This window comes from Sturnus vulgaris, chromosome 15 (genome assembly GCF_052056855.1).
Source record: "Sturnus vulgaris isolate bStuVul1 chromosome 15, bStuVul1.hap1, whole genome shotgun sequence".
NCBI lineage: Eukaryota > Metazoa > Chordata > Aves > Passeriformes > Sturnidae > Sturnus > Sturnus vulgaris.
In genome coordinates, this window is record NC_142257.1 from 19,373,035 (window position 1) to 19,396,705 (window position 23,671).

The 23,671-nt window shown below is 50.4% G+C and overlaps 1 protein-coding gene across 6 annotated transcripts in view; it reads left to right on the top strand.

Moving 5' to 3' along the window:
• FBXW11 (F-box and WD repeat domain containing 11) overlaps window positions 1-8,726 on the top strand; it is a 57,207-nt gene extending 48,481 nt beyond the window's left edge. For all 6 annotated transcript variants that reach the window (XM_088173979.1, XM_088173983.1, XM_088173980.1 and 3 more), the window contains 6 exons: window positions 351-600; window positions 1,515-1,633; window positions 2,661-2,771; window positions 3,308-3,386; window positions 4,718-4,906; window positions 6,599-8,726. In XM_088173979.1, the coding sequence (XP_088030105.1) occupies window positions 351-600; window positions 1,515-1,633; window positions 2,661-2,771; window positions 3,308-3,386; window positions 4,718-4,879 (721 nt within the window). In that variant the 3' untranslated portion in view covers window positions 4,880-4,906; window positions 6,599-8,726. The remainder of the gene's footprint in view (window positions 1-350; window positions 601-1,514; window positions 1,634-2,660; window positions 2,772-3,307; window positions 3,387-4,717; window positions 4,907-6,598) is intronic.
• Window positions 8,727-23,671: the final 14,945 nt, after the last annotated feature.

A 23,671-nucleotide genomic window follows, 5' to 3' on the forward strand; every position in this document is an offset into this window, starting at 1 on the left:
GGATGTTCCATGGGATGTTCCATGGGATGTTCCATGGGATGTTCCATGGGATGCTCCATGGGATGTTCCATGGGATGTTCCATGGGATGTTCCGTGGGATGTTCCATGGGATGCTCCATGGGATGTTCCTGTGGGATGCTCCTGTGGGATGTTCCATGGGATGTTCCGTGGGATGTTCCATGGGATGTTCCATGGGATGTTCCATGGGATGCTCCATGGGATGCTCCATGGGATGTTCCATGGGATGCTCCATGGGATGCTCCATGGGATGTTCCATGGGATGCTCCATGGGATGCTCCATGGGATGCTCCGTGGGATGCTCCATGGGATAACGGCGCCGTGTCCCGCAGGGTGTGGGACGTGAACACGGGCGAGGTCCTGAACACGCTGATCCACCACAACGAGGCCGTGCTGCACCTGCGCTTCAGCAATGGGCTGATGGTGACGTGCTCCAAGGACAGGTCCATTGCTGTGTGGGACATGGCGTCCCCCACGGACATCACCCTGCGCCGCGTGCTCGTGGGGCACCGCGCCGCCGTCAACGTCGTCGACTTCGATGACAAGTACATCGTGTCAGCCTCGGGGGACAGGACCATCAAGGTGGGTGGCACAGCCCTGCTGCCCCACGGCTTCTCTGGTGGCTCTCAGTGGTGACTTTGGGCACACAGCTGCACTGGAATGTTCTCGTGGTTTCTGCTGTACCACTGCAGAAAAGCAAAGCCCGTTTGCTGTTTGAGCTCCTTGTCTCGAGGTCAGTTCCTTTGTTGCATGGGGCACATCCTGTGCCTTTGTCCAGTTGTATTTTGAATTTCACTTGGCAGTTTCTGTCCAGACATGAAATTCCTCAGCAGTGCCTTTCCTCACCACGCCTTCCCAGCAGCTCAGCCAGGCTGTGCCATGTTTGAAGCATTCAAAGGCTGTTACGTACCAGCAGATTTGAGTTCCCCAGAGTACATTAATATAACAAAGGCATTTCCACCCTGCCCTCTCTGAACCAGAGCTGCCTTACCCTGGGCCAAGAAGTTCTTGGCAGTTCCATGTCCAAATCTCTGCCAGAGATCCTGCTGTACTCTGTGTTGGAAAATGAGCCACTTGATACTCTGCATTACAACTTCAATTACAGTTCATTAAAAACGGGCAAAGTTGATTGAATCCTTTAATGTTAAAACCAAGCCTTAAAGGCTGTTTGGACCTTCTCTTACTGAGAGCTTCGTAATAACTTATTTCATAAAAAATGTTTTTGTGTTTGATAATTCCAGTTTTAAAAAAATATTTTAAACTTATGAAGTGTAATCAAATTTTTGAAATAATTTGAGGCAGTCACTGCCATCTGAACATGTTTTAGATACAGCCCCCAGCTCCTGGCAGTGCCAGTGCCCGGGCCCTGCTCTTCACCTCTGGAGATGCTCTGTGGGTTGCCACTCCTCTGCCAGCCTCAGGCCTGTCAGTGTGTGTGTTTTCCCAGTGGTTTGTGGTGCAGTGCAGAGCTCTCAGGGGCTGTGTCCATTCCCCAGGTGTGGAGCACCAGCACGTGCGAGTTCGTGCGGACGCTGAACGGGCACAAGCGCGGCATCGCGTGCCTGCAGTACCGCGACCGCCTGGTGGTCAGCGGCTCCTCGGACAACACCATCAGGTGGGTGCCACAGCAGCCCTCCAGTCCTGGGAACAGCTCTGCCCTCTCTGCAAAGCCCCCTCAGCATGGCACTGGGGCAGATGGTTTGTGCTTGGGCCTTAGTAAAGGTTTCACAGCCCCGCTGTGCTGGTTTGAAAGCAAAACCCGTGAGAGGCTTCGAGGCAGAAATGCAATTTAATGGGAGGAAAGAGACAAAATAAAATACATGCAGTACTGCCAGAGTCAGAATCCAACCTGACATCCCACTAGGTAGGGTGGTGGTGGCAGTCCAGATGAAGTGTTCTTGTTGAAGGAGGGATCCTGGAGAAAGCTCTGGGAGCTCTTGGCCTCTGGGATCCAGTGGGAAAAGGCTGCTCTGCTGTTCCCAATCTCCCCTTTGATCTGGGTAGGAAATGCTCGGCTCCTGCCCTGGCTGGAGCATCTCCCAATGGGATGATGGAATTTGATCAGCCCTGCCCTGGGACTGCATGGCCATGAACAGGAGAGATCTCCTGGAGGGAGGATGGGCTGTGGGCAAGATAAAGAACACTGCAACAGCTGGGTGAACAGCTGGAACAGGAACAGCAGAGATCCCCACAGAGATCAGGATCACTGCCACAGCTGGGTTAACAGCTGGGGACAGAATTCACACTTTTGGGCACATCTTTCTATTGTAACCCAGGACACCCGTGAAGGAGTGGAGCACTGAGGTCTCAGAGTGAACAAAACCTCTTATCTCCTGCTCTGTCACCTCATTGTCTGCTGGGAGAGGTGGGGAGACATTGCTCCCTGATTTTCTTATTTTCTGAACTTCTAATCACTGGTTTACAGAGAACAGAAGAAACTTTGTTAGTATTTCCCAGAATACCACATAGATGGTAAACACATATTTACTTGTGTGTGATTTAGAATGATGACATTAATTTTGATATGTGTATGCAGCTGCTCTGAGTGACACCTTTATAAAATAATACAAATGAATACCTGGCACACCAAGCAGGCAGTAACCCTAGAGTGGGAATCAGCCTTTCTCCTGTGCTCTCCCCAGGCTCTGGGACATTGAATGTGGTGCCTGTTTAAGAGTGTTGGAAGGCCATGAAGAGCTGGTTCGCTGCATCAGGTTCGACAACAAGAGGATTGTTAGTGGAGCCTACGATGGGTAGGTCTGAAAGCACTCCCCAAAATTCAGCCTTTCTCTTGTGGGGCTCTCAGGAGTCTGCAGATCATTTCTGTGGGGCAGGACTCCTCCTCCTCCTCATCCTCCTCCTCCCCAGAGCACCTGTGGCTTGCTTAGTGTGTGCAGTGCATTGTGGATTCATGGCAGTTACATCCATCTCCAAATTCTCCATTTCTTTCTTCCTGCAGAGCTGCTGAAATCAGTTCTGGATCTGGGTTTGGCTGTAGCCTTTTATTTGGGCTCAGTGTGTGCCTGGGCTTGGTGGGCCCAGCTTCATTCCCACGTGGCAGAGGGCTCTGTGTGTCCATTGTCACTTTGTCACAGCCACCACGGAGCCATCACTGCAGTGGCTGCTGCAAAAAAATACAAAATAAAACCACAAAATTACCTGAGCATTGGTGTTTCTCACAATGTGCTTGATCCTGAGCTGTAGCTCTAGGGAAAAGCTGGCAAGCTTTCCAGGGCTTTGGGATGTTATCTTCCATGTTTTCATAATGATTTGCTTCTCTTACTTTTAGGAAAATTAAAGTTTGGGACTTGCAAGCTGCTCTTGACCCTCGTGCCCCAGCAAGCACATTGTGCTTGCGTACGTTAGTGGTAAGGAAAAATTAATTAATTTGGGGTGGTCTGGGGTGCTTCAGTGCATTATTGTGGGATAAGTGGGAATGTCAGGATGGTTTTTGAAGTCTAGAGTGCCTAAGAATGTAGAAAAATGTACTGTCATATCCTGAATGATTTGCATCTGAACTTAACTGAAAGATCAAGTTTTTCTGGTTTGAGATTCTCAGATACTTTCAAAAGAAAAAGAAATCATCATGATACTGTATCAAATCACTCTGGTTATTGATGTGTTTCCCTAATATCACTGTGGGGCTGGTTTTAAATTTCCTCTTTTTAAAAAAAGGGCAAGAATCTTGGGAGCCTTTTCCAAACTTTTCTCCTAACCCTTCCCTTTGGAAGGAGGAAGGGAGGCTGAGTCCAGCAGATTGCCACAGCAGCTCTCAGCCCTTCAGAGGACTGTCACATTTAAGGCTGAAATTGCTTAAGTTACATTTTTCTTTGTAATGAGGGGTTTGGTTTATGACAGCAGACTTAATTAAAAATAGATGGGAGAATGAATTCCTTGTTCTTTTCACCCAAATGTGTGTGGAACTTGACTTCAGGAGTCAGCCCAGAGTCCTTGACTGTAGGTGATGCTTGTGCTGGGCCTTTCCAACACCTGGAGAATGCTCATGTGGCTGCAAATGCTCCTTTTTATTTCTCTTCAACAATCTTGGTATAGAAATGAGATTTAACTATTCTTTTATTTAATTTTAGTGAAAAAGTTGCTTGTTTCTGTGTTCTGTGAGTATCCTGTAGCTCAGGTGGGAGTTTGGGATCACTCTGCCAGCTCAGGTTAGTTCTCCAATAAAGGCAGAGTCCTAAATTTTAATTCAGTGAGAAGCAGGACTAAGGGGAGAGCCTTTTCTGGGCTTCTTGTGCCACTTGGAGATTTGTTGGAAGAGCTGCTGGAGCACGTGCTCCCCTTCCTTTGGCAGTGTCTGAATTCCTGAGGGGCCTCTCAGCAGGGTGGAGCTGTGATGTGCTCTTTGAGGCTGCACAAAACCAGAATCAGCAGAGAATTCTGCAGGAGAAGGAGCCCTGGCAGAGCACCAGTGGCAGCCAGGGGCCAAAGCTGGTGCTCCTTGGTGGACAGACAGCTTCCACCTGGAATAATGTCAGCCTCCCTGGGCTGGCCCCACTGAGGGAGGCTCAGGGTTTGGGAGCTGTGTGTTCTCTTACAGAATGTTCATGCAGAAGCAGCTTTTCTTCAGTCTGGGTGTGATTGTGAAGGTTTTGCAGTCAGCACAGCAGAGTTTGAGCACCCCTTGTGTGATAGCAGTGCAGTGTTTGCCCTTGCCTTGCTGACTGCTGCCTCTTGCCCACAGGAACATTCAGGACGTGTCTTTAGGCTGCAGTTTGATGAATTTCAGATCATTAGCAGTTCCCATGACGATACAATTCTGATTTGGGATTTCTTAAATGTGCCACCGAGTGCCCAGAACGAGACCCGCTCTCCATCTAGAACATACACCTACATCTCCAGATAACAGTGTGCACTTTACTGCCCTGCCAAGGTAAGGCTGGAGTGTCTGCAACCTTCCCTCTGCCTCACACAGGCCTTTCCTTAAGAAAATAAAACTTTTCTGTGCCTTTTCTTCCCCTGTCTAGTCTTTGTGTGGTCGTGTGGGGTAAGGAACAGCTCCAGTGCTGTGGATGTGACCCCTGTGCAGAATCTCAGCCTTTTTTTACAGCAGGTTTAGGAACCCCCCCCTTGCCTCAGGGGGAACTTGGTGAAACTCATGGGCTGTCAGGGACACCTGGAAAGGCTGCAAATCATAAACAGGCTCCATCCACCTTGCAGTCCTGCAGCACTGCTTGCTTCTGTGAACTAAATGATGGTTTGAGATGGATAAATTCTGGTTTTAAATTGCAGATTGGGCAGGGTTCTTTCAAAGCCACACACAGTGTGTCTTAAGCACAAAAGAAACACAGAATCACAGACTAGCCTGAGTTGGAAGGGACCCAGCAGGATCATGGATTCAGCTCCTGGCCCTGCCCAGAGACCCTAAAATCCCTCCCTGGGCATCCCTGGAGCTCTGTCCAAACACTCCTGGAGCTCTGGCAGTGCCCAGCACCCTCTGGGGGTGGGAAGGAACTCCCCAAAATCCAGCGTGGCCCAGCTGCAGCTGCTCCCTCAGGCCAAGGAATGAGGAGTGGATCAGAATTGCTGTCAGCTCCTGGGGCAGCACCGTGCTGGGTCCCTTGGCCACGTGGCACACACACAGTGGGAGATGCCTTTGCCAGGGGTTGTGCTGCTCACATCCTGCACTCCTGGCAGCTGTGCACAGCCCAGGGGCACAGCTGGGATCACACAACCCCCAGGTGCTGCTCTTGGTAATGACAGTCCCTTTACAGCTATTTCCTCCACTGCAGAGATGCTGTGATGTCACTTTTTGACAGGTTTGTGTGACTTCAGAATCCAGAACCCCTAAATCTACACGAAATTATGGCCAAACAGCTAATATTTCATAATGACATTTAATGAAACAGTTTTATAAGCTTTCAGACATCACAGTCTTGTGAGTTTTGAAGCAGCCCTGCACACGTTTTTACAGGCTTTGCAATGTGAGCCTCTTCAAAGTGGATCAATTTTGACAGTCCTGGCAGTTGGCTGTGAGAGTTTTATTGAATTCCTCTTGTTTATTGTAACATGATAAAAATTGTTCCCATATGATAGTCTAATATTCTGGTATTAAGCATTAGGCCTTGGGCTGAGGGAAGTTGAGGGGAAGTGCCCAAGGATGTTTTAACCTTTCGTGGCAATGTCAAATCAGAGGAGGGAAGTTCTCCTTGGTCCATTAGAGATGGTTTTGGGAAGTGGCAGGTAAAATCAAAGCTCAGCTTTAATTACACTCAGCCCTTACACTGCCTCCATGGTGATAACAGAGCCATCAGGCTGGAAATGGGAATAGCAAAGGATTTGAGGTTTTTCTGTGTTTTCTTAAAAGTTCTTCCTGTCTGAAAGCAGCTCTGAAGTCGTGTCCTGTGCAGAGCTCTGCAGGGTGAGGAAGGAAGGACAATCCCCTGGCACTGGGGCTGGGGCTGTGTAAGGAATGCCAGGAGCAGAGGCTGGCTCCTGCTGCAGTGTCCTGGCAGCTGTCCTGGCTGTCCTGCACCCCAGTGTCACCTCTGCCCTCCCCTGGAGCCCCTGGGGGTGCTGCTTGCTCTGTGCCCCCTCTCACTTCACTTCTCTTTGTGTCTTTCAGGGTTCCACAGTCTTGAACTACTGGATTTTTGGCTACTACATGCCTGAAGATGATTGACAGCTAAAGTCAGAATTGGTTCTAGATGCTGTGTAGATGCAAAGCAGCACAATTCTATATCTAAATTTCTTAATCTTTCCTGCTCTCAGTGGTCGTCTTTGAATTTGCTACAAATTCACTGACTTGGAGTAGATGAATTTCAGAAGCCTCTCCTTCCCTGCTGTGAGAAATCCAAAGCTTCACATGTAAATTGTCGGTAGAAACTGAACTCTGATGGCTTGTTTTTCAGATATAAATCAGAAGTCAAGAAAGGACTTGGCCTAATTTATATTGCTTTGCACTTTTGTCTGACTTTAAAGGAAAAACAAACAAACATTCTCCAGTGAAATTTGGGTGCCAAACACATGCCCAGAATGTACAGAGCTTTGCTTTCCAGTCACCACTGTCCCTTAGGCCTTCCCATGGCAGGTTCAGAGCCCCTTCTGTTCCATAGGTGTACGTTGGACTCTTAGAAATATTTCTGAGTTGCTCAGTAATATTTTTGGATTACAGTTTACTTGTTTCTGCACCAATAATTTCTTTTAAATTAAAGATTCCCTGTAATTCAGGCTAGGTTATCTGAACTAGTTGTATAGCACTGTCTTTTCCTTTGCCCTGTGCTCTGTCCCCTGCACTCCCCATGTTTGCTGTAGTCCCTGTGTGCTTCCCTCATCTCAGATACTGTGTAAGCATGTAGATACCTTGTACAGACAGCAGAGCCTCTGGTGCCAGCCTCGGGGTGTCCTGACACTACACACTAACCCTCAGCGTGGTGGCACTTGGCAGCAGGATGTCCTGAGCCTGGCACTGGTGGTGACACGATTACCTAGACATTGTCTCTGCAAAAGGAGCTTTTCAGTATTCATTAGTTGGGTTTTTGTTTTGGTTTTTCTTTTTTTTTTGTCGTTTTTTTTTTTTGTTTGTTTCAGTTTTGTTGTCTCTTTTTTTTTTTTTTTTTTAATGGGAACTACATATTTTAAAATGTAATTTCTAAACTTTTTAAAAATTAAAAGCTGTTTAATTTATGTTCTGTACGTTACGTTTTTGTGCCGCGGGGTTTGCAGCCGTGTGTCTGTGACACCAGTGGGGTCCCCACTGCTGTCCCCACTGCCACTGGAGAAGATACCATGGGCCAAAGCTCCATGATTTCTGTTTGCTTTGCTCTCCCTGGCCAGAGGAGCCTGTCCCAGGAGGTTTGGCTGTCGTGGCTCCTCCGTGGCTGCTCCCTCGGTTGTCCCCGTGTCCCTGTCCCTGTGTGCTCAGCCCTGCCTGCTGCAGGCTCAGGACACTCAGCTGGAGCAAAGCCCAGGGAATTCCCATCCCCGAGCCCTGCCCGTGCTGGGAGGGCACAGCTGGCACTGCCATGCCCAGCTCTGTCCCTCTGTCCTGCCTGGCCCTGGGCAGCTGGAGGAGTGCCCAGTGCAGGGGCTGCCCTCCCTGCCCACCCTCCCGACTTCCTCCAGCTGTTCATTCATCCAGATGTGCGAATGTGATGAAGTCCAGAAGAGCAAACTCGCTCCTGAGCGTCCATGGGGTCACTTTTTGGTAAGCTTGACAGTAGTTCGTGCAAGTGTCTTACTTTCCCCTTCTCATCGAATAGCTTTAATATTAAACTGTTTAAAAAAAGAGAGATCTGTGGCAGCCCTGAAGAAAAAGGTTCTTTTGATTCTGAAGAGCGGAGTCCCTTTTTTAAAAAAAAAATGCATGTGTAAGATTTCAATTCCTGTTTTTCCTTGGGAGATAATGGTATTTGAACATGCAGTCTCAACTTCTTTGTGCTTTGTGTAACATAGCAGTGGACTTTTGTGATTGGCACCCGAGGAACTCGACTCCTGGGATTCATGGTAGTGATCCTGGCTGCACTCTGGACTTTGTTTTGCTAACCATCATTGAGCAACTGTACATGACTGCGATATTAATGTTTCAAAGCACTGGGATAGTCTAATTCTAACTTGTAATTATGTTTGCCAATTATCTGTTTGGAAAGTTGGTGTATGAACAGCTTCTTGAAACTGTTAAATTGTACAGATATCGTTCATGATCTAAAGCTTTGTACTGTGGAATGTGCTTAATAAAAAAAAGTTTGAACTTAGTTTGTCACATGAATGGATGAGTGGTGTCACCTCAGCAGAGTTTGGGTGGGATTTAAGCCTGGCTGGGGGAGGTCTCTGCCCAGCCCAGCCCCAGTGGAAGGCACCGAGAATGTGGAGCCCAAACCCAGCTCCTGCTCTGGCAGGGGGGTGGCAGCTGCTGGCCCACCCTTCCCTTTCCAGGGCACAAACTGGGAGCACTGGGAGCTGGGGCTGAGCTCACTCACCCATCACAGAGATCTGCAGGAACATCACCAGGATTCTTTCTTGCTTTACCAAGAATGCAGGTAGATTTTTAAATCACAGCCCATCTCCTGGCTTGTAGAAACGACCTGCATGCCTTGAGCTGTGCTGAGCTTGCTCTGGCTCGGGGGCAGCTTTGCCTTGGCCTTGCCTTGTCTGCAGTGACTCCTTCAGTGTTGGCTTTGGTGACATTTCACTGAAATGCTTTTGGAGGTGCCATAAACTCTAAAAAACGAGCAATTGTGGCTCAGCACTGGCAAAGCCAGGCCTCAGGAATGCCCCCAGTGCAGGTGGTTTCTCCTTGCCCCACTCGTGCCTGTGGAGGGGAGTGCTGGCAGCAGCCTTGGTGCTCCCAGGCTGGAGCTGAGTGATCCCATGGCCTGGGTTTGGTGTCATTTTACCCAAAGAAGCCACAAAAGCTCTGGGCTGGATGTGCCGTGTAAACCTTGAGGTCAGCCCTTCACATTGCAGCTCACCTGGGTGGCCTTGGCTGCTTCTGTGGCAGCCGCCTGGGAATTCCCACCTGAGAACTTCCAGAGGAAATCATGGGGGCCCCAAAGGGATTTGGGGTCCCTTGGGACTGTGCCCTCCCTGCAGAGGGTGGGGGGCACACCCTGAGCTGCTTTCAGCTGTCTGAGCTCAGTGTCCCTGCGTGTTTCCATCACCACTAAAATCTGGGAGCGCTGACTGAAATGGTTCATTTTTATCCTTAGTAAATGTTTGAGTTGTTTTAGTATTGAGATTAATTTTTTTTAATATTGTAAATAGCAATTTATCAACTCAAAATCGCAACTGCACCGAAGAGAGACCCTGCAGAATTTTCCTTGTCCATCCCTGCACAGGAGCTGCGTGTAGCCAGGTGTGGGCACCAGGGTTGGGCACCTTCGGCCTTCCCTGGGCACCGCCAGCGCTAATTGGGAGCGCTAATTGGGAGCGGTAATTAGGAGCGGTAATTAACTGGACCATAATGAGTTTCGGCTGCCTCTGAAGCTTTGCAGGGACCGCCCTCTGTCCTGTCTGGTGCGCCCGGAGCAGCTCCTGGGCAGAAAATCCAGGAATTCAGGGATGCTCGGGATTTGTGTCAGCACAGGGAGGCTCCCACAGGGACATCCCCCTGTCCCCCTCTCATTCCTGTCCCCTCCATCCCCTCCTGTCCCTCCTGTCCCCTCCATCCTTCTCTGTTCCTCCTGTCCCTCTGTCTCCCTGTCCCCCTGTCCCTCCTGTCCCCCTCTCATTCCTGTCCCCTCCATCCCCTCTTGTCCCTTCTGTCCCTCTGTCCCCTCCATCCCTCTCTGTCCCTCCTGTCCCTCCATCCCCCCCCGTCCCCTCTGTCCCTCCATCCCTCCATCCCTCTCTGTCCCCCTGTCCCCTCCATCCTCTCCTGTCCCCCTGTCCCCTCCATCCCCCTCTGTCTCCCTGTCCCTCCTGTCCCTCCTGTCCCCCTGTCCCTCTGTCCCCTCCATCCTCTCATGTCCCCCTGTCCCTCTGCCCCCCCGTCCTCCTGTCCCCTCCATCCCCCTCTGTCCCTCCTGTCCCTCTGTCTCCCTGTCCCTCCTGTCCCCTCCTGTCCCCCTGTCCCCTCCATCCTCTCCTGTCCCCCCTGACCCCTGTCCCTCCTGTCCCTCTTGTCCCCCTGTCCCTCTGTCCCCTCCATCCCCTCCTGTCCCCCTGTCCCTCCCAAGCCAAGCCCAGCCCCTAAGCCGAGCCTTGTCCCTCCTGAGCCACCGCCGGGGGCTGCTCCTAAATCACAGCTCGGGACACATAATCCTGACTTCACACTTTTTCCCAGACAATATCTTTCCATATAATCTTAATGATTCCTGCTGCAATAACAAATAGGCAGCCCTGAGAATAACTTCACCCTGAAGTGCTGGTGCCAAGAATCTCAGCACTTGGCCCTTCTCTGGGTGTTTTCCCTCCAATCCATCTGCACAAACACAAGTGGGCCAGCTCTGTGCCTCAGGAATGAGGAGATAAAAAGGCAATAATTTATTTTTCCACCAAAGCTAGAAGTATTTTATAGAATTTGCTAAAGTTTTTGTTTCAGGAAATTTCATCATGTCTCCAGGAAAAAAAAAAAAAAAAAAAAAAAAAGAAGCAAAAAAGCTCCTAATTGGCCTCAGATTTTCTAACTCCCTTTTCATTTTTGTAATATGAGGAGGTCTAGGTCATCTCAAGGTCACTGCAGTTGGTGTTGCTTTAGTGCACCTCTGTGGATACCTCGTTTCTGCAGCAGTTTTTCCTTGAAAAACAGCCCCAGCCTGCTGCTGTAACAGCCACTTTCCTTGGCAACCAGCTGCATTCCTTTAGCATATGGAAATATTTTTTAAAACACATAACATATAGGGCTGCTTGTAGGTGAAATTCTCCAACAGAAATGGAGCAAATGCTTCTAAGCCCTTTGAATGGTGCTGTAAAAAAAAAAAATAAAAAAAAAGCTTTTAACAGAAATCTGCCATTTCCCATTATCTACACCGAGATCTTGATGTCAAAATAAAATGCTGGTGGTTATCAAATTAATACAAATGTTTTGCTTGGGAAAAATTTAATTTTACCCCCCTCCCAAGGCTTGCTGGTGTGTTGCCATGCAGGTTTCCACAGCTCAGGTGGTGAGCTCATTCCAGCCTGGGGTCAGCTTGGCTTTTCTGGTCCATCTTGGTAAAGGTGCAGATTCCAAATCTTCTGTTTCAGAAAAACCTGATAGGTGGTGTCTTGAAAACGTGACAAATGCTGAGTCTGCATCTGCTGGAGAAACTGAGTTTAAAAGAAAGAAGTGTTTGTTCCTGAATGACAGGATTTTTCTGAACAGGTAAGGCCAAAAAAGAGAGGAGGCACCATCCCATAATACCAGAATGGTTTGGGTTGGAAGGGATATTAAAGCTCATCCAGCTGAGCTGGATCCATGCCCTGAGTTACTGCTCAAGGTTTTCCTTCAGAGGGACCAGCCCAGCCTGGAATTCTCGGATTTAAATTGCAGATTTCAAGCAAATCTGATGCTTTCTACAAGCACCCCACACTGCCTCGGTCCCTTTGTGCTGCTGCTGTCAAAACCTGGCAGAATTTCGAGAATTCACCAAGAAAAGCCCAAATGGAAAGTGGAGGGGAAGCCTGGGCAGGTGGAGGGAAAAGCTCCTGGTCCCTGGTCTTTACACAACAGAATATTTTAAATTTGCTGAGGAAAGGCAAAGTGGGGGGAGGAAAATGGAGAGGATGGAGCAGTGAAATCCTCAGGGCTCTGCCCAGCCCTCGGTGCATTTCCCAGGCCTTGGGAGGGCTCAGGGATGAGGGAGCAGCTCCCCCAGGGCTGGCACAGCTGGCACAGCTGGCACAGCTGCCCAGTTCCTGGGGGCAGCTCCTGCCTGCCAGGCTGGAAGGGACCCAGAGCCGGGTGATGTCACATCCAGGACATGAATTACAGCAGGACTTGGAGAAGTTGTTGTGGAAGTGGCCGTGTTCCCACAGGGGGATTTTTTTTCCAGGCAAACACGTGGCTGGAGCCTGGGGCCGAGGGATGTCTGTGATTGTTGGGGAGAGCAGGAGGGAGAGCCTGAGCAGAGCTGGGGGCTCCCCTGGGGCTCCCTGCTCTGACCCTCTGGCACAGGGTGGGGCTTCCCTGTGCTTCTTCATCCTGAAAAAACTTTGATTTTTTTCACCAGCAGCACCTTTGTGCTGTGGGAGGAAGTGCCAGGGTCACCTCCCACTGTCCCACCCCAATGTCCAGCCTGGCCTTGGGCACTGCCAGGGATCCAGGGGCAGCCACAGCTGCTCTGGGCACCCTGTGCCAGCCCTGCCCACCCTCACAGGGAACAATTCCTGCCCCAAATCCCATCCAGCCCTGCCCACCCTCATGGGGGAAATTTCTTCCTCAATAATCTCAACCTCCTCTTTTTCAGTCTGAACCCGTTCCCCCTGTCCTGCCACTGCAGTTCCTGATGAATTGTCCCTCTCCAGGTTCCCTGCAGGGGCTCTGAGGTCTCCACACAACCTCCCCTTCCCCAGTCCTCACACCCAGCTGGATTTTTGGGGAGCACAGCACGGTTTGTTTGCACCTCCTGCTTCACCCTGAGCACATTTTGCCGTGTTAGGCAAATAACAGAACTGGAACAGACACCAGTAACAAATCCTGAGTTTTTCTGTGGATGATTTCCTGCAAACACTCATTTCTAGGATTCTGCTGGTCAGAACTGGCTGAAGAGCCCAGCCCGGATCTTCCTTCTTGGAGTGCTGCTGAATTTTTGGCCGTGACTTTCCTGGCTGTTTTCTGCAGGTGATTCATGATGTACCCCGGGTGCTCTTCTCTTGTTTTGCTTTTCCTCTCCACGAGCAGAGAACTGGAACAAGAGCAGTGCAAGGAGGAAATCCAAGTTGCCACTTGGACTTTGAGCAGAGCCAGCACACAGAGAGCTGGCCAGGCTGTCCCTGCCTGCTGCTCCTCTCTGAGCTGCTGCCTGTGTTTCACCTGTCCCCTGGGACCCCAACAGCCCAGACACGCCGGGCTCGGCTCCTCCCCAGCCTCTGCAGCACAGCAGGCGTGCGGATCATCTCCCTTTTCGAGGAAAAGCAGCATTTTCAGGAGCCTCATGGGCTGGACGTGTGTCCTTTTCCTCAGCCAGGGCTGTGGTGTGGAGTGAGGAGGGCACAGAATTCCTGGGAGCCACAGGGGTCGAGGGCAATGGCAGCACCAAGCCAAGGCAAGATCGAATTTGGTTTATTCTGAGACAGCTCAGGGTCACCTGTGCCACACCAGGGGCTTTGTTTCTGCAGCCCTGAGAGGAGCCGAGCACAAATCCAGCCCCAGTGGCAATAACCCACCCCCAGGGCTGGCACTGGGAATTCTCCTGGTGCTGGGCAGCCCTGGGGACAGTTTGAGCTGCCCTGGAGGACAAAGTCCCGAGGGCAGAGCCCGAGGCTGTGGCCAGGGCAGCAGATGGAGCCCAGTGCCAGCAGGTTGCAGAGAGGATGGATGTGGAAATGTTCTCCTTTGCCAGACCTGGCAGTGAGCTCTGTGATGCTCTCTGTGATCCCAGGGCTGGTGGAGATGTGGGATCTGTTCCTGTCCCAACTCCAGGCAGACACAGAAATGGCATTTTGGTGCCACAAAGGGCAGTCACAGCTCCGGGGCTGAGGCTGGAGTGGCAGAGCCAGGGACATGGGGGTGTGCAGGGCAGCCCCAAAGGAATGGAGGGGGGGATTTGCAGTCCAGGCTCATCCCTGGTCCCAGGTTGAGACCTGGGTCTGCAAACCCTGCAAACCCTGCAAACCCTGTCCCCTGTTTGCCCTGCGTCTGCAAACAGAGCCACTGCAGCATCTCCCCTGGGTGGGTTCTGCACTGCTTGGGTCAAATCCATCAGCAGCTCCCCCCGTGCTGCTGCCCTCCTGCCCAGCAAACAGCACCCGGCACGTTCTGCTCTCCTGCACGGGACAGAAGGGCACGGAACAGCGATCTGGCACCTGCTCCTTTCCCCCATAAACTGCAGAACCGACCCACAGCAACCCGTGGGTGTGAAGGGGCCAGAGGAGCCCCGGGCCACGCCTGGAGGGGCTCCCTGGTTTTTATAAAGTGAGAAACGGAGCTCATTGGGACACGCAGGTGCACAAATATCCCTGCCAGAGCCTCTGCAGGGTTTGAAGTCTCCCTGCTCTGAGTCAGCCCTTCCCAGGGAATTCTGCACTGGGGGAGCAGGGAATGCTGCAATGGAGGTGCAGCCAATAAATCACATGCAGAACTGAATCTTTTCCCAATAAATCACATGCACAGGTGAATCCTTTCCCAATAAATCATATGCAGAACTGAATCCTTTCCCAATAAATCACATGCACAGGTGAATCCTTTCCCAATAAATCATATGCAGAACTGAATCCTTTCCCAATAAATCACATGCACAGGTGAATCCTTTCCCAATAAATCACATGCACAAGTGAATCCTGTCCCAATAAAACCCATGCACAAGTGAATCCTGTCCCAATAAAACCCATGCACAAGTGAATCCTTTCCCAATAAAGCTCATGCCCAGCCCAGCCAGGCTCACAGAGCCCAGCCCAGCTCTGCCCACGGAGCTCCTGTGAGGTTTCTGCCCCCTCTGGAGCACTCTGGGCTTTGTCTGAGCTGCAGCCAGCCCAGCCCGGGCTGATGTGCTTCCATCAAATGACTTTCCTCAAATTTCATCCCCTTTTCTGTGTGTAGCTGGAGTGTCCAAATCTAAATAAAACAATTATTAATACATTTTTCTCTGTTAGAGCCATTTTTTTTTTTTTTCCAAGCAGGCCTTCTACATGGAAAGTTTAGAGTAGAATCATGGAAAGGTTTGGGTTGGAAGGGTTGGGTTGACATCCCAGCCAGTGCCACCCCTGCCATGGCAGGGACATTTCCCACTGTGCCAGGCTCTGTCCAGCCCGGCCTTGGGCACTGCCAGGGATCCAGGGGCAGTTTGGTGGGCTGTAAATGGCCTTAGGCTGAATTTTGATGTGGAAATTTGGGAATAATTGTTTCTGTGCTTCCTAATGAAGGAGCTCCCTCAGGACAAGGAAAGTCAGGAATTTTCCCTTGTAATGTCAGCTGAATAAAGCACCCATGGGTGTCACCCGATTGGATTCCCCAGTCCTAGAGTTCATTTCCATTGTGTGATGAGAATTTTCGGATTCTGGTGAGCTCTGTGGAGGAGCTTGTGCTGCTTGCCCTGACTGTCAGCGATGCAATAACAACCCCTGACCTGGATCCACCCCCCCCTCATCACGGCGCTGATTAAAGCCACTAGATGTCACTGCTATATTGCACTAATGAAGTTAAAATAATATTTTTCTGGCAATAAATGTCCTGACTCATAAGGAAGTTGGTTTATAGAAGCTGTGGATAGTTTGGATTCCTTCCAGTTAAAAAACAAAACAAAACTTCTTTTTCTTTTCTTTTTTTTTTTTTTTTCAAATTTCACTAAAAATATTGGATCCAAGTTCAAAACCCTCATTTCACAAATAACATTGATTTGTATTTTAAAAGGAGGAATACTTTGAAGTTAATACCAAGTAAAGAAACGTGGTCTGTGGCTCTGTGAACTGAGATGATGGGAAAAAATTTTATATATGGGATGGAAATGGTCAGGGCTGCTCCTGCTCTGGGCTCGGCAGGGAGGGAGGCAAAGGGCAGTGAAAAATCAGCAATGGCAGCAAGAAAATGATGTTAATTAATTGTATTAATTGTATTGATGAGCCTTTCATGTCCCAGGCTTCCCTGTGCTGGGCAGGACCCTCCCTTCACCCACAGCAGCAGGACCTGGGCAGACCAAAGCCCCCCTTGGGAAGGGCTCCCCAAGCCTTCACCAGGGCCCTGGGCAGCAGAAAAAGCGCATTTTAATGGCATTTTAATGGCTTTTAAATGGCTTTTAAATGGCCTTTTAATGGGCCAGCTCACAGGGCTGGGGTTCGCTCAAATTCCTTCCTCTGTTTCTCTCTTCTGCAAGGGGAGGGCGCTTTGGGTTTGGGATTTGTGTTCTAAGGCTTTGGAGATCGAAAACCTGGCAGGTGAGCCCGAATTGAACTGCTCCTGGGAAGAAATTTAATGTGTCTCAAGTGGCCACTGAGGATTCCTTCCCCAAAGGAATCTTTGGGTTTTTCTCCTGATGTCACCTGGGCAAGAACTGCAGGTGGTGAACGTCCTGAACTCCTGGGAGTGGGAGATGCAGAGAAAATCCTAAATTCTAACAGGAAAATTCTCCCCCTCATCTGGCATGGGAAAACCTTTTTGTGAAGATGCAGAATGCAAAGATGGGATGGGATGGGATGGGATGGGATGGGATGGGATGGGATGGGATGGGATGGGATGGGATGGGATGGGATGGGATGGGATGGGATGGGATGGGATGGGATGGGATGGGTGTTTTTGCCCCATGGAATTTCTTCACCTCCTCTCTACCAGTGAGTGCCCTGGACACGTCCATGCCCTTTGGGAAGAGGAATTTTGGTGTGAGAGCACAAATGAGGAAGGCAGCCATTTCTGACCCTGTCCCCACTCCCTCCTGATTTTTTCATCCCAGTGGAAGGAGCTGAAGTTACTGGAAATTTTCTGAGACCATTTTCCCTCTGTGAGGAGAAACCTGAGCAGAGCCCCCATCCCTGTGCCTGGATCAGAGCCCCCATCCCCGTGCCTGGATCAGGATCCCCCATCCCCGTGCCTGGATCAGGATCCCCCATCCCTGTGCCTGGATCAGGATCCCCCATCCCTGTGCCTGGATCAGGATCCCCCATCCCTGTGCCTGGATCAGGATCCCCCATCCCTGTGCCTGGATCAGGATCCCCCATCCCTGTGTCTGGATCAGGATCCCCCATCCCTGTGCCTGGATCAGGATCCCCCATCCCTGTGCCTGGATCAGGATCCCCCATCCCTGTGCCTGGATCAGGATCCCCCATCCCTGTGTCTGGATCAGGATCCCCCATCCCTGTGCCTGGATCAGGATCCCCCATCCCTGTGCCTGGATCAGGAGCTGTGGCTGCTCTGGGATTCTGCCCCCAGGGATGGAGAAATGCTGTGGGCACCTGTGTGAGGGCAAAGAGCTGGGGGTCCTGGCAGGGGTGGGTTTGGTCTGTGCCCTCTGTGGGTGTGGGATGAGTGTAACCCCAGCTCTGGGCTTTGCCCACACAGCTCTGGCTGGCCTGGAGCACCCCAAAGGAGCTTTCTGGGGTGGCTGGAGCTGGGCTGGCCCCAAAGCCTGGGACACTGTGCAGGGGAAGTGTCCCCAGTGTTCCTGCCCTGCCCCACTGCTGCCTCTGTGTTAACTGGGACAACTGGAGGGGGTGAGTTGCTGTTTTGGGAAGCACTTGGGGACTAACGGGGCTGTATCACCATTATTAATTATTAATCTCTTATTAATCACCTGGCACGCAGCAAAAACCTCCTCCAGAGCCATGCCCAGAGCCAGGGGAAGTGGAGCTGGAGGGGAATCTCTCCTGATGGGCAGAGCTGGAGATTTGGAATGTTCCACATCCAGGTAAACTCCCAGCTGGAGCAGGGCTGAGACAGAAAGGCAAGAATAACTCACTTCCCTGGCTCAGGTTACTGACAAAGGCATGAAAGCCTCAGCCTGCAGGATAAATTATGAGCTATCAACCCAAGCAGAGCCATAATAAGAAGGCAGGAATCAGATGAGTAAGGCAAGAGGGGAAAAGCAAACACAGTGAGTAATGGCAGCACGAGGTTGGTTCCCTCGAAGTTGTCTGACCACATTAGATAGCACAGCCCTGGGGCTGGGCCCATGTCTAGGGAATAAATCAAACGGGTTTCTGCTTGTTGATAAAACATTCTCTCCACAGCAGATGGATTCAATATTTCCTGGATCCATTCTGGTCAAGCCCAGCACAGGGGATGCTTTTCCAGCTCTGCACTCTTGGTGGTTTCCAAGGGCTGCAGGCTCCCAGAGCTCTCCCAGCCCTTGCTGCTCTAAAACTGCCCAGGGAGGATTTTTGTCTCTCTCTCCTTTGAGTCCTTCCTCAGTTTATTGACTTTCTCTGCTCCTGATCCACCTCACTTCCCTGGCCCAGTCAATTCCTCCCATTTCCTTCTCTCCCTGCTCCTCCCTTCCTGGCACTCCCCTGCTCAGGGTGTGGGACCATGGCTTGGGGAGGAATCCTTCACTGTGGGGTGTGGGGCACTGGCACAGGGTGCCCAGGGAACCTGAGGGTGTCCAGGGAACCCATTCCCAATCAATGATCCCATTCCCAATCAATGATCCCATTCCCAATCAGTGATCCCATTCCCAATCAATGATCCCATTCCCAATCAGTGATCCCATTCCCAATCAGTGATCCCATTCCCAATCAATGATCCCATTCCCAATCAGTGATCCCATTCCCAATCAATGATCCCATTCCCAATCAGTGATCCCATTCCCAATCAATGATCCCATTCCCAATCAGTGATCCCATTCCCAATCAATGATCCCATTCCCAATCAATGATCCCATTCCTAACCAATAATCCCATTCCCATTCTGTGATCCCATTCCCAACCAATGATCCCATTCCCAACCAATGATCCCATTCCCAACCAATGATCCCATTCCCAATGATGCCATTCCCATTCTGTGATCCCATTCCCATTCTGTGATCCCATTCCCATTCTGTGATCCCATTCCCAATGATCCCATTCCCATTCTGTGATCCCATTCCCATTCTGTGATCCCATTCCCATTCCATGATCAGGCTGTGCCTGCTCTCCCTGTGCTCTGCCAGCTGCTCTGGGGGGACAGAGGGGTTGGTTTGGTCTGGGGTAGAGAATTTGAATTCCAGACAAGTGTGGGACGTGGGACACACCACAACAGCTCTAATTACACATCAGTTAATTGAAATCAGCAGGCCTGGGAGGGAAGGTGAGCTTTGGATGTGGAGGAAACACAGAATGGTCCTTAACTGGCTGAGAATCCTTCAGAACCCATATTGACACAAAAATAGATTGACCACAAATAAGAAAAGAGCAAATGTTCACAGGCCAAGTGCCCCAGCAGCTCTGCAGGGCCAATCCAAGCCAAGGCTTACTTAGATTGTATTTTTCAGCAAAAACTTTTATATATAAAGCTCATATAAACTTATATATACTACCTGTATTGATATAGATATATGATATATATATAGTACATATATATCTAAGTCAAGTTTATCCTCCCATGCCTTTTGTTGCCCTTCAATGGTAGGAAAGGGAATCACTGCAAAATATTTTGAGTAACAGAAAAAACCGTAGCTGTTAGTGATTCGTGGTTTGTTTATTTTCTCAAGTAATTCATTAAGAGGAGCTGAATTTAACATCTTAGTCAGCCTGGAAAGCCTCCCTCCTCATCTCCTCCAGGCCACTTCCTCTGAGTTCAGCACTTCCTGCAGCTAGGTGTGCTGCTCTCTGCTCTCCCACAATGACTAACTTCTCCTGGGCTGTTTAATAACAACAGCAATTAGGATTGCTGCTACCAAAACCGTTTCATTATGACACATGCAAAGACATGAAACCCTCTTGTGCAATAATAAGGGGGAAAAAAAAAAAAAAAAAAAAGAAATCTTTCCATCCACTTGTACAAAAGAAGCCTCAAGAGATCGGTGCTATAATAAGAAGAAAACAAACATGATTCAGTTTAGAAAAATGCAGCTGATATGTCTGAAGGAAAGTGCAAGTGCTTAATCCACCAGGGATTTGGGAAGCAGCTCTGTTAGACATGACTGGGAGTTACAGGGAGACAGCAGATGAGATATTTAACAGATAATTAGGATTTTTTTTTTTTTTTTGCTGAAGTGGCACTGTCAGGATGGGATTTGGGATGTTGTGTTCAGCTCTGCATCCCAAATGGGTGGGAGGCACAAGGGAGCCATGAAATAAGTGAGGGACACGAAAGAATTGGAGTAGAAATGGGGGAAATAATTCCTAGGAAAGCAGATATCGAGAGTGTGCTGAAGGGATGGCCAAGGAATGGATGGGAAAGCCCCAAGGGGAAGGGGAGCAGGCAGGGAAGCACAGGAGGCAGAGTGTGAAGGGTGTGAGCCCTCTTACCCCTCCATCCTTCCATTCATACACATCCAGCAGGTCTTTGCATCCCAGCTGGGCCTGACTTCACTGTCACTGTGGAGCAGGGAGCAGCTAAATCATCATCATCATCATCCTCATCCTCACCATCCTCATCCTCATCTGGGCTGCCTTGGCCGGGGCTCTGTGCAGCTGCAGCTCTGACACGGCTCCCTGGGACTCTCTGGGGTGGGAGGGATGTTTTCAGCTCCAACCTCGACTTCTGGGCTCTTTGCTCTGTGATGCTCGCTGCTGGAATGTTCTTTCCAGGCTAAACCCTGGCACCTGGGGCAGGTGGGAGTGCAGGGGACCCTGCCCAGCCTGGTGCCAGCTCCGGGCACACAGAACCAGGGTTTGCCCACATCAAAGGGTTTGTAAGCAGAACCTGCGATGTGTTTGAGGTTTGCCCATCCCCAGGACACTTCCCCAGAGCGTTTTTGCTGATGAGAAAGCAGCCAGGCTCTCTCCTGACGGCTTTTGGGTTTGTTTGGAGCCCAGCAGCAGTGGGAGTGTGCTCTTGGAAAGGGCTGCGCAGAGATGGGGAAACCTCAAACATTTTGGAGGTTCAGTCTGGAAACCTCTCTGGTTTGGAAGGCCACCAAAAGCATGTCATGAGATGGTTGGGAGACTGGGTGGGGTTTACATCTGAGGATAGAGTGCAAAAGTGAGAATTGTTTAGCTTGGAAGAAGGAAGGGCTGGGGATATGTGAGTGAGGTGTTTGGGAAAGGTACAGTGAAAACTAATCCACTCCTCAAGTTAACTTCTCTCCCTGACATGAGAGCAAGGGCTGGTTTAGCAAAAAACGAAACGGAAATTATTTTATCATGGCCCATTTAACTGGACTGCTTGGAAGTGCTGGTCCCCAAAGGCACAGACAAGAGCTGGTACAAACAGCTGGATTTTACAGGAATGCCCCTGACTGTGACATCCTGGGTCCCCTCAGCAGTTTCCCCTCCGTGTGATTTGCCTGAGAAGGTTTCACATGGATTGGGCTCCTCAGCACAGCAGGGACAGGAGCTCCTGGAGCCTCCCTGGAGTGCCCAGGAAAGGCTGAGGGAGCTGGGGGGGCTCAGCCTGGAGAGGAGCCCCAGCTGAGAGGGGCCCCAGCCCTGGGTGTCCCTGGGTGTCCCTGTGTGTCCCTGTCTGTCTGTCTGTCTGTCCCTGTGTGTCCCTGTGTGTCCCTGTCTGTCTGTCCCTGTCTGTCCCTGTCTGTCTGTCTGTCCCTGTGTGTCCCCGTGTGCAGGGAGGGTCAGAGCAGTCCCAGGCTCTGCTCCAGGTCCCAGCAGTGGCACCAGGGGAAGGGGCAGGGGCTGATCCCAGGAATTGCCCCTGCCCAGGAGGCAGAACTTGTGCCCTGGGCAGAGTGTGCAGAGAGGCTGTGCAGTGTCCCTGCCTCCCTGGGGACATTCCAGATATTCCTGTGCCCTCAGCTCTGGGATGGAGCAGGGAGGTGGCCCCAGGTGACCCAACCTGAGCCAGGCTGGGATTGTGGGGTTCAGAGAGGAGAATCAGCCCTAAGGGAGAGATTTTACAGCTTTTCACTCAGTGCAAACATCAGCTTTTCCTCGGGTCTGACCCAGCCCAGGGCCTTGACAGGGCCTTGACAGGGCCTTGACAGAAACCTCTGGGGCTGTTCAGACATTTAACCACGACTCTGTGTGTGTGTGATGGGATTTCCACGACAGAATCCAGCCAGGAATCCATCACCCATGCCTGGAAATGCTGGCCAGGTGGGTGTTTTTATCTCAAGAGCCTATAAAAACAAAAAGCCCAATTATCTCTAATGAGCCTGCTGATCACCCAGCAGGTAACCAGCACCTTCTTCTCTTCTCCAGAGGGGATTTTTAAGCTTATCAAGGACTGGATGGGCAGTGGATGCAGCAGTGGAACAGGTTTGGGATGTAAATCCTGTGCTGAATGAACTCACCGCTGGATGTCATTGTTTCCCTATCGGAGAGCGTCGGGGACGCTTTTATTTGGCAGTAAAATTGTTTTTATTGTCTGGGTGGTTTTTTTTTCTCCCCCAGACACCAAGCCCTGGGACGTTCAGGTGTTTGGCACCTCTTGCCCTTGGCTGCAGCAGCCCTGGGAGCAGATTGCCCTTTGTTTTGTTGGGGTGTGCAGGCTGGGGTGGGCTCTGTCCCACAAATTTGGGGTGAGAATTCTGTGCTCGAGGCTTCCAGAGGTGCCAAGGCAAACAGAGTGGGCACCCAGCCCATCCTGCTCCCCAAAACATCCCCTGCTCCCAAAAATCCCCCCCTGCCCCAGCTCCCTCCTTGCCCTAAGTGTTCTCCACCCCACACTAAATCCCATTTTTCTCCTTTCTAGCTCAGGTCACCGTTTGGAATTTCAGCCAAAGGATGACATCCGTGGATTCCCCGTGTTCTTTCTGCTCCTGGTTGTGTTTTCCTCAGGGTGCCCCTTCCAGGTGCAAATGAGCCTTAGGGAGAAGTGGTGAGCTGGGAAGGGAAACAATTCACAAAACCAGAACCCAGAATCTTGTCCAATTTAACAATTCAACAATTTAACATCCACCTTGGCTTTTGGGTTGTTCTGGGTTTGCTCCTGGTCCCATCTCGCTGTCAATTTTCCACAGCAGCTCCTTAATTTTTGAAAAATCTCCAAATACATCACGGAATCTCCTGGGCTGGAAGGGACCCACACGGGTCCCTGCTGGCTCCTTTCTGTGCACGTGTAACTCACACAGAACATTAGAACTGTTTGGTATTTATATATATATTTGTATTATCTCTATATTAAATATATATATACACACACAGATGTATATATAGATATATGCAAATATATATATTTGTAATATTTATGATGTAATATATATATTTACAATAGGTATGTTCAGTATTTAAGGAAAATGGGATTTTACCTGGTTTAACCTTGTTGGTTGCTGACCTGAGCACATGTAAGGGCTGGGAGAGGTGAATTTTAATGCAGGCACAGCTAAGGAGGTGATTGGGCTGCTGTGGCTCTGCTGTCCCCTGGCTCTGTGCCACCCTCCAGGACAGAGGGGACATTTGGGATCCCGACACCAGGGCAGAGCGTTCCCGAGCCGCAGCAAATGTCCCCAGTGCCATCCCTGCCCTCCTCTGCCAAGGGCCAGCACAGCTCTCCAGTCCTTGCCTGGAATGAGGAGGGGGTGAAAAGTTCATTTTTCAT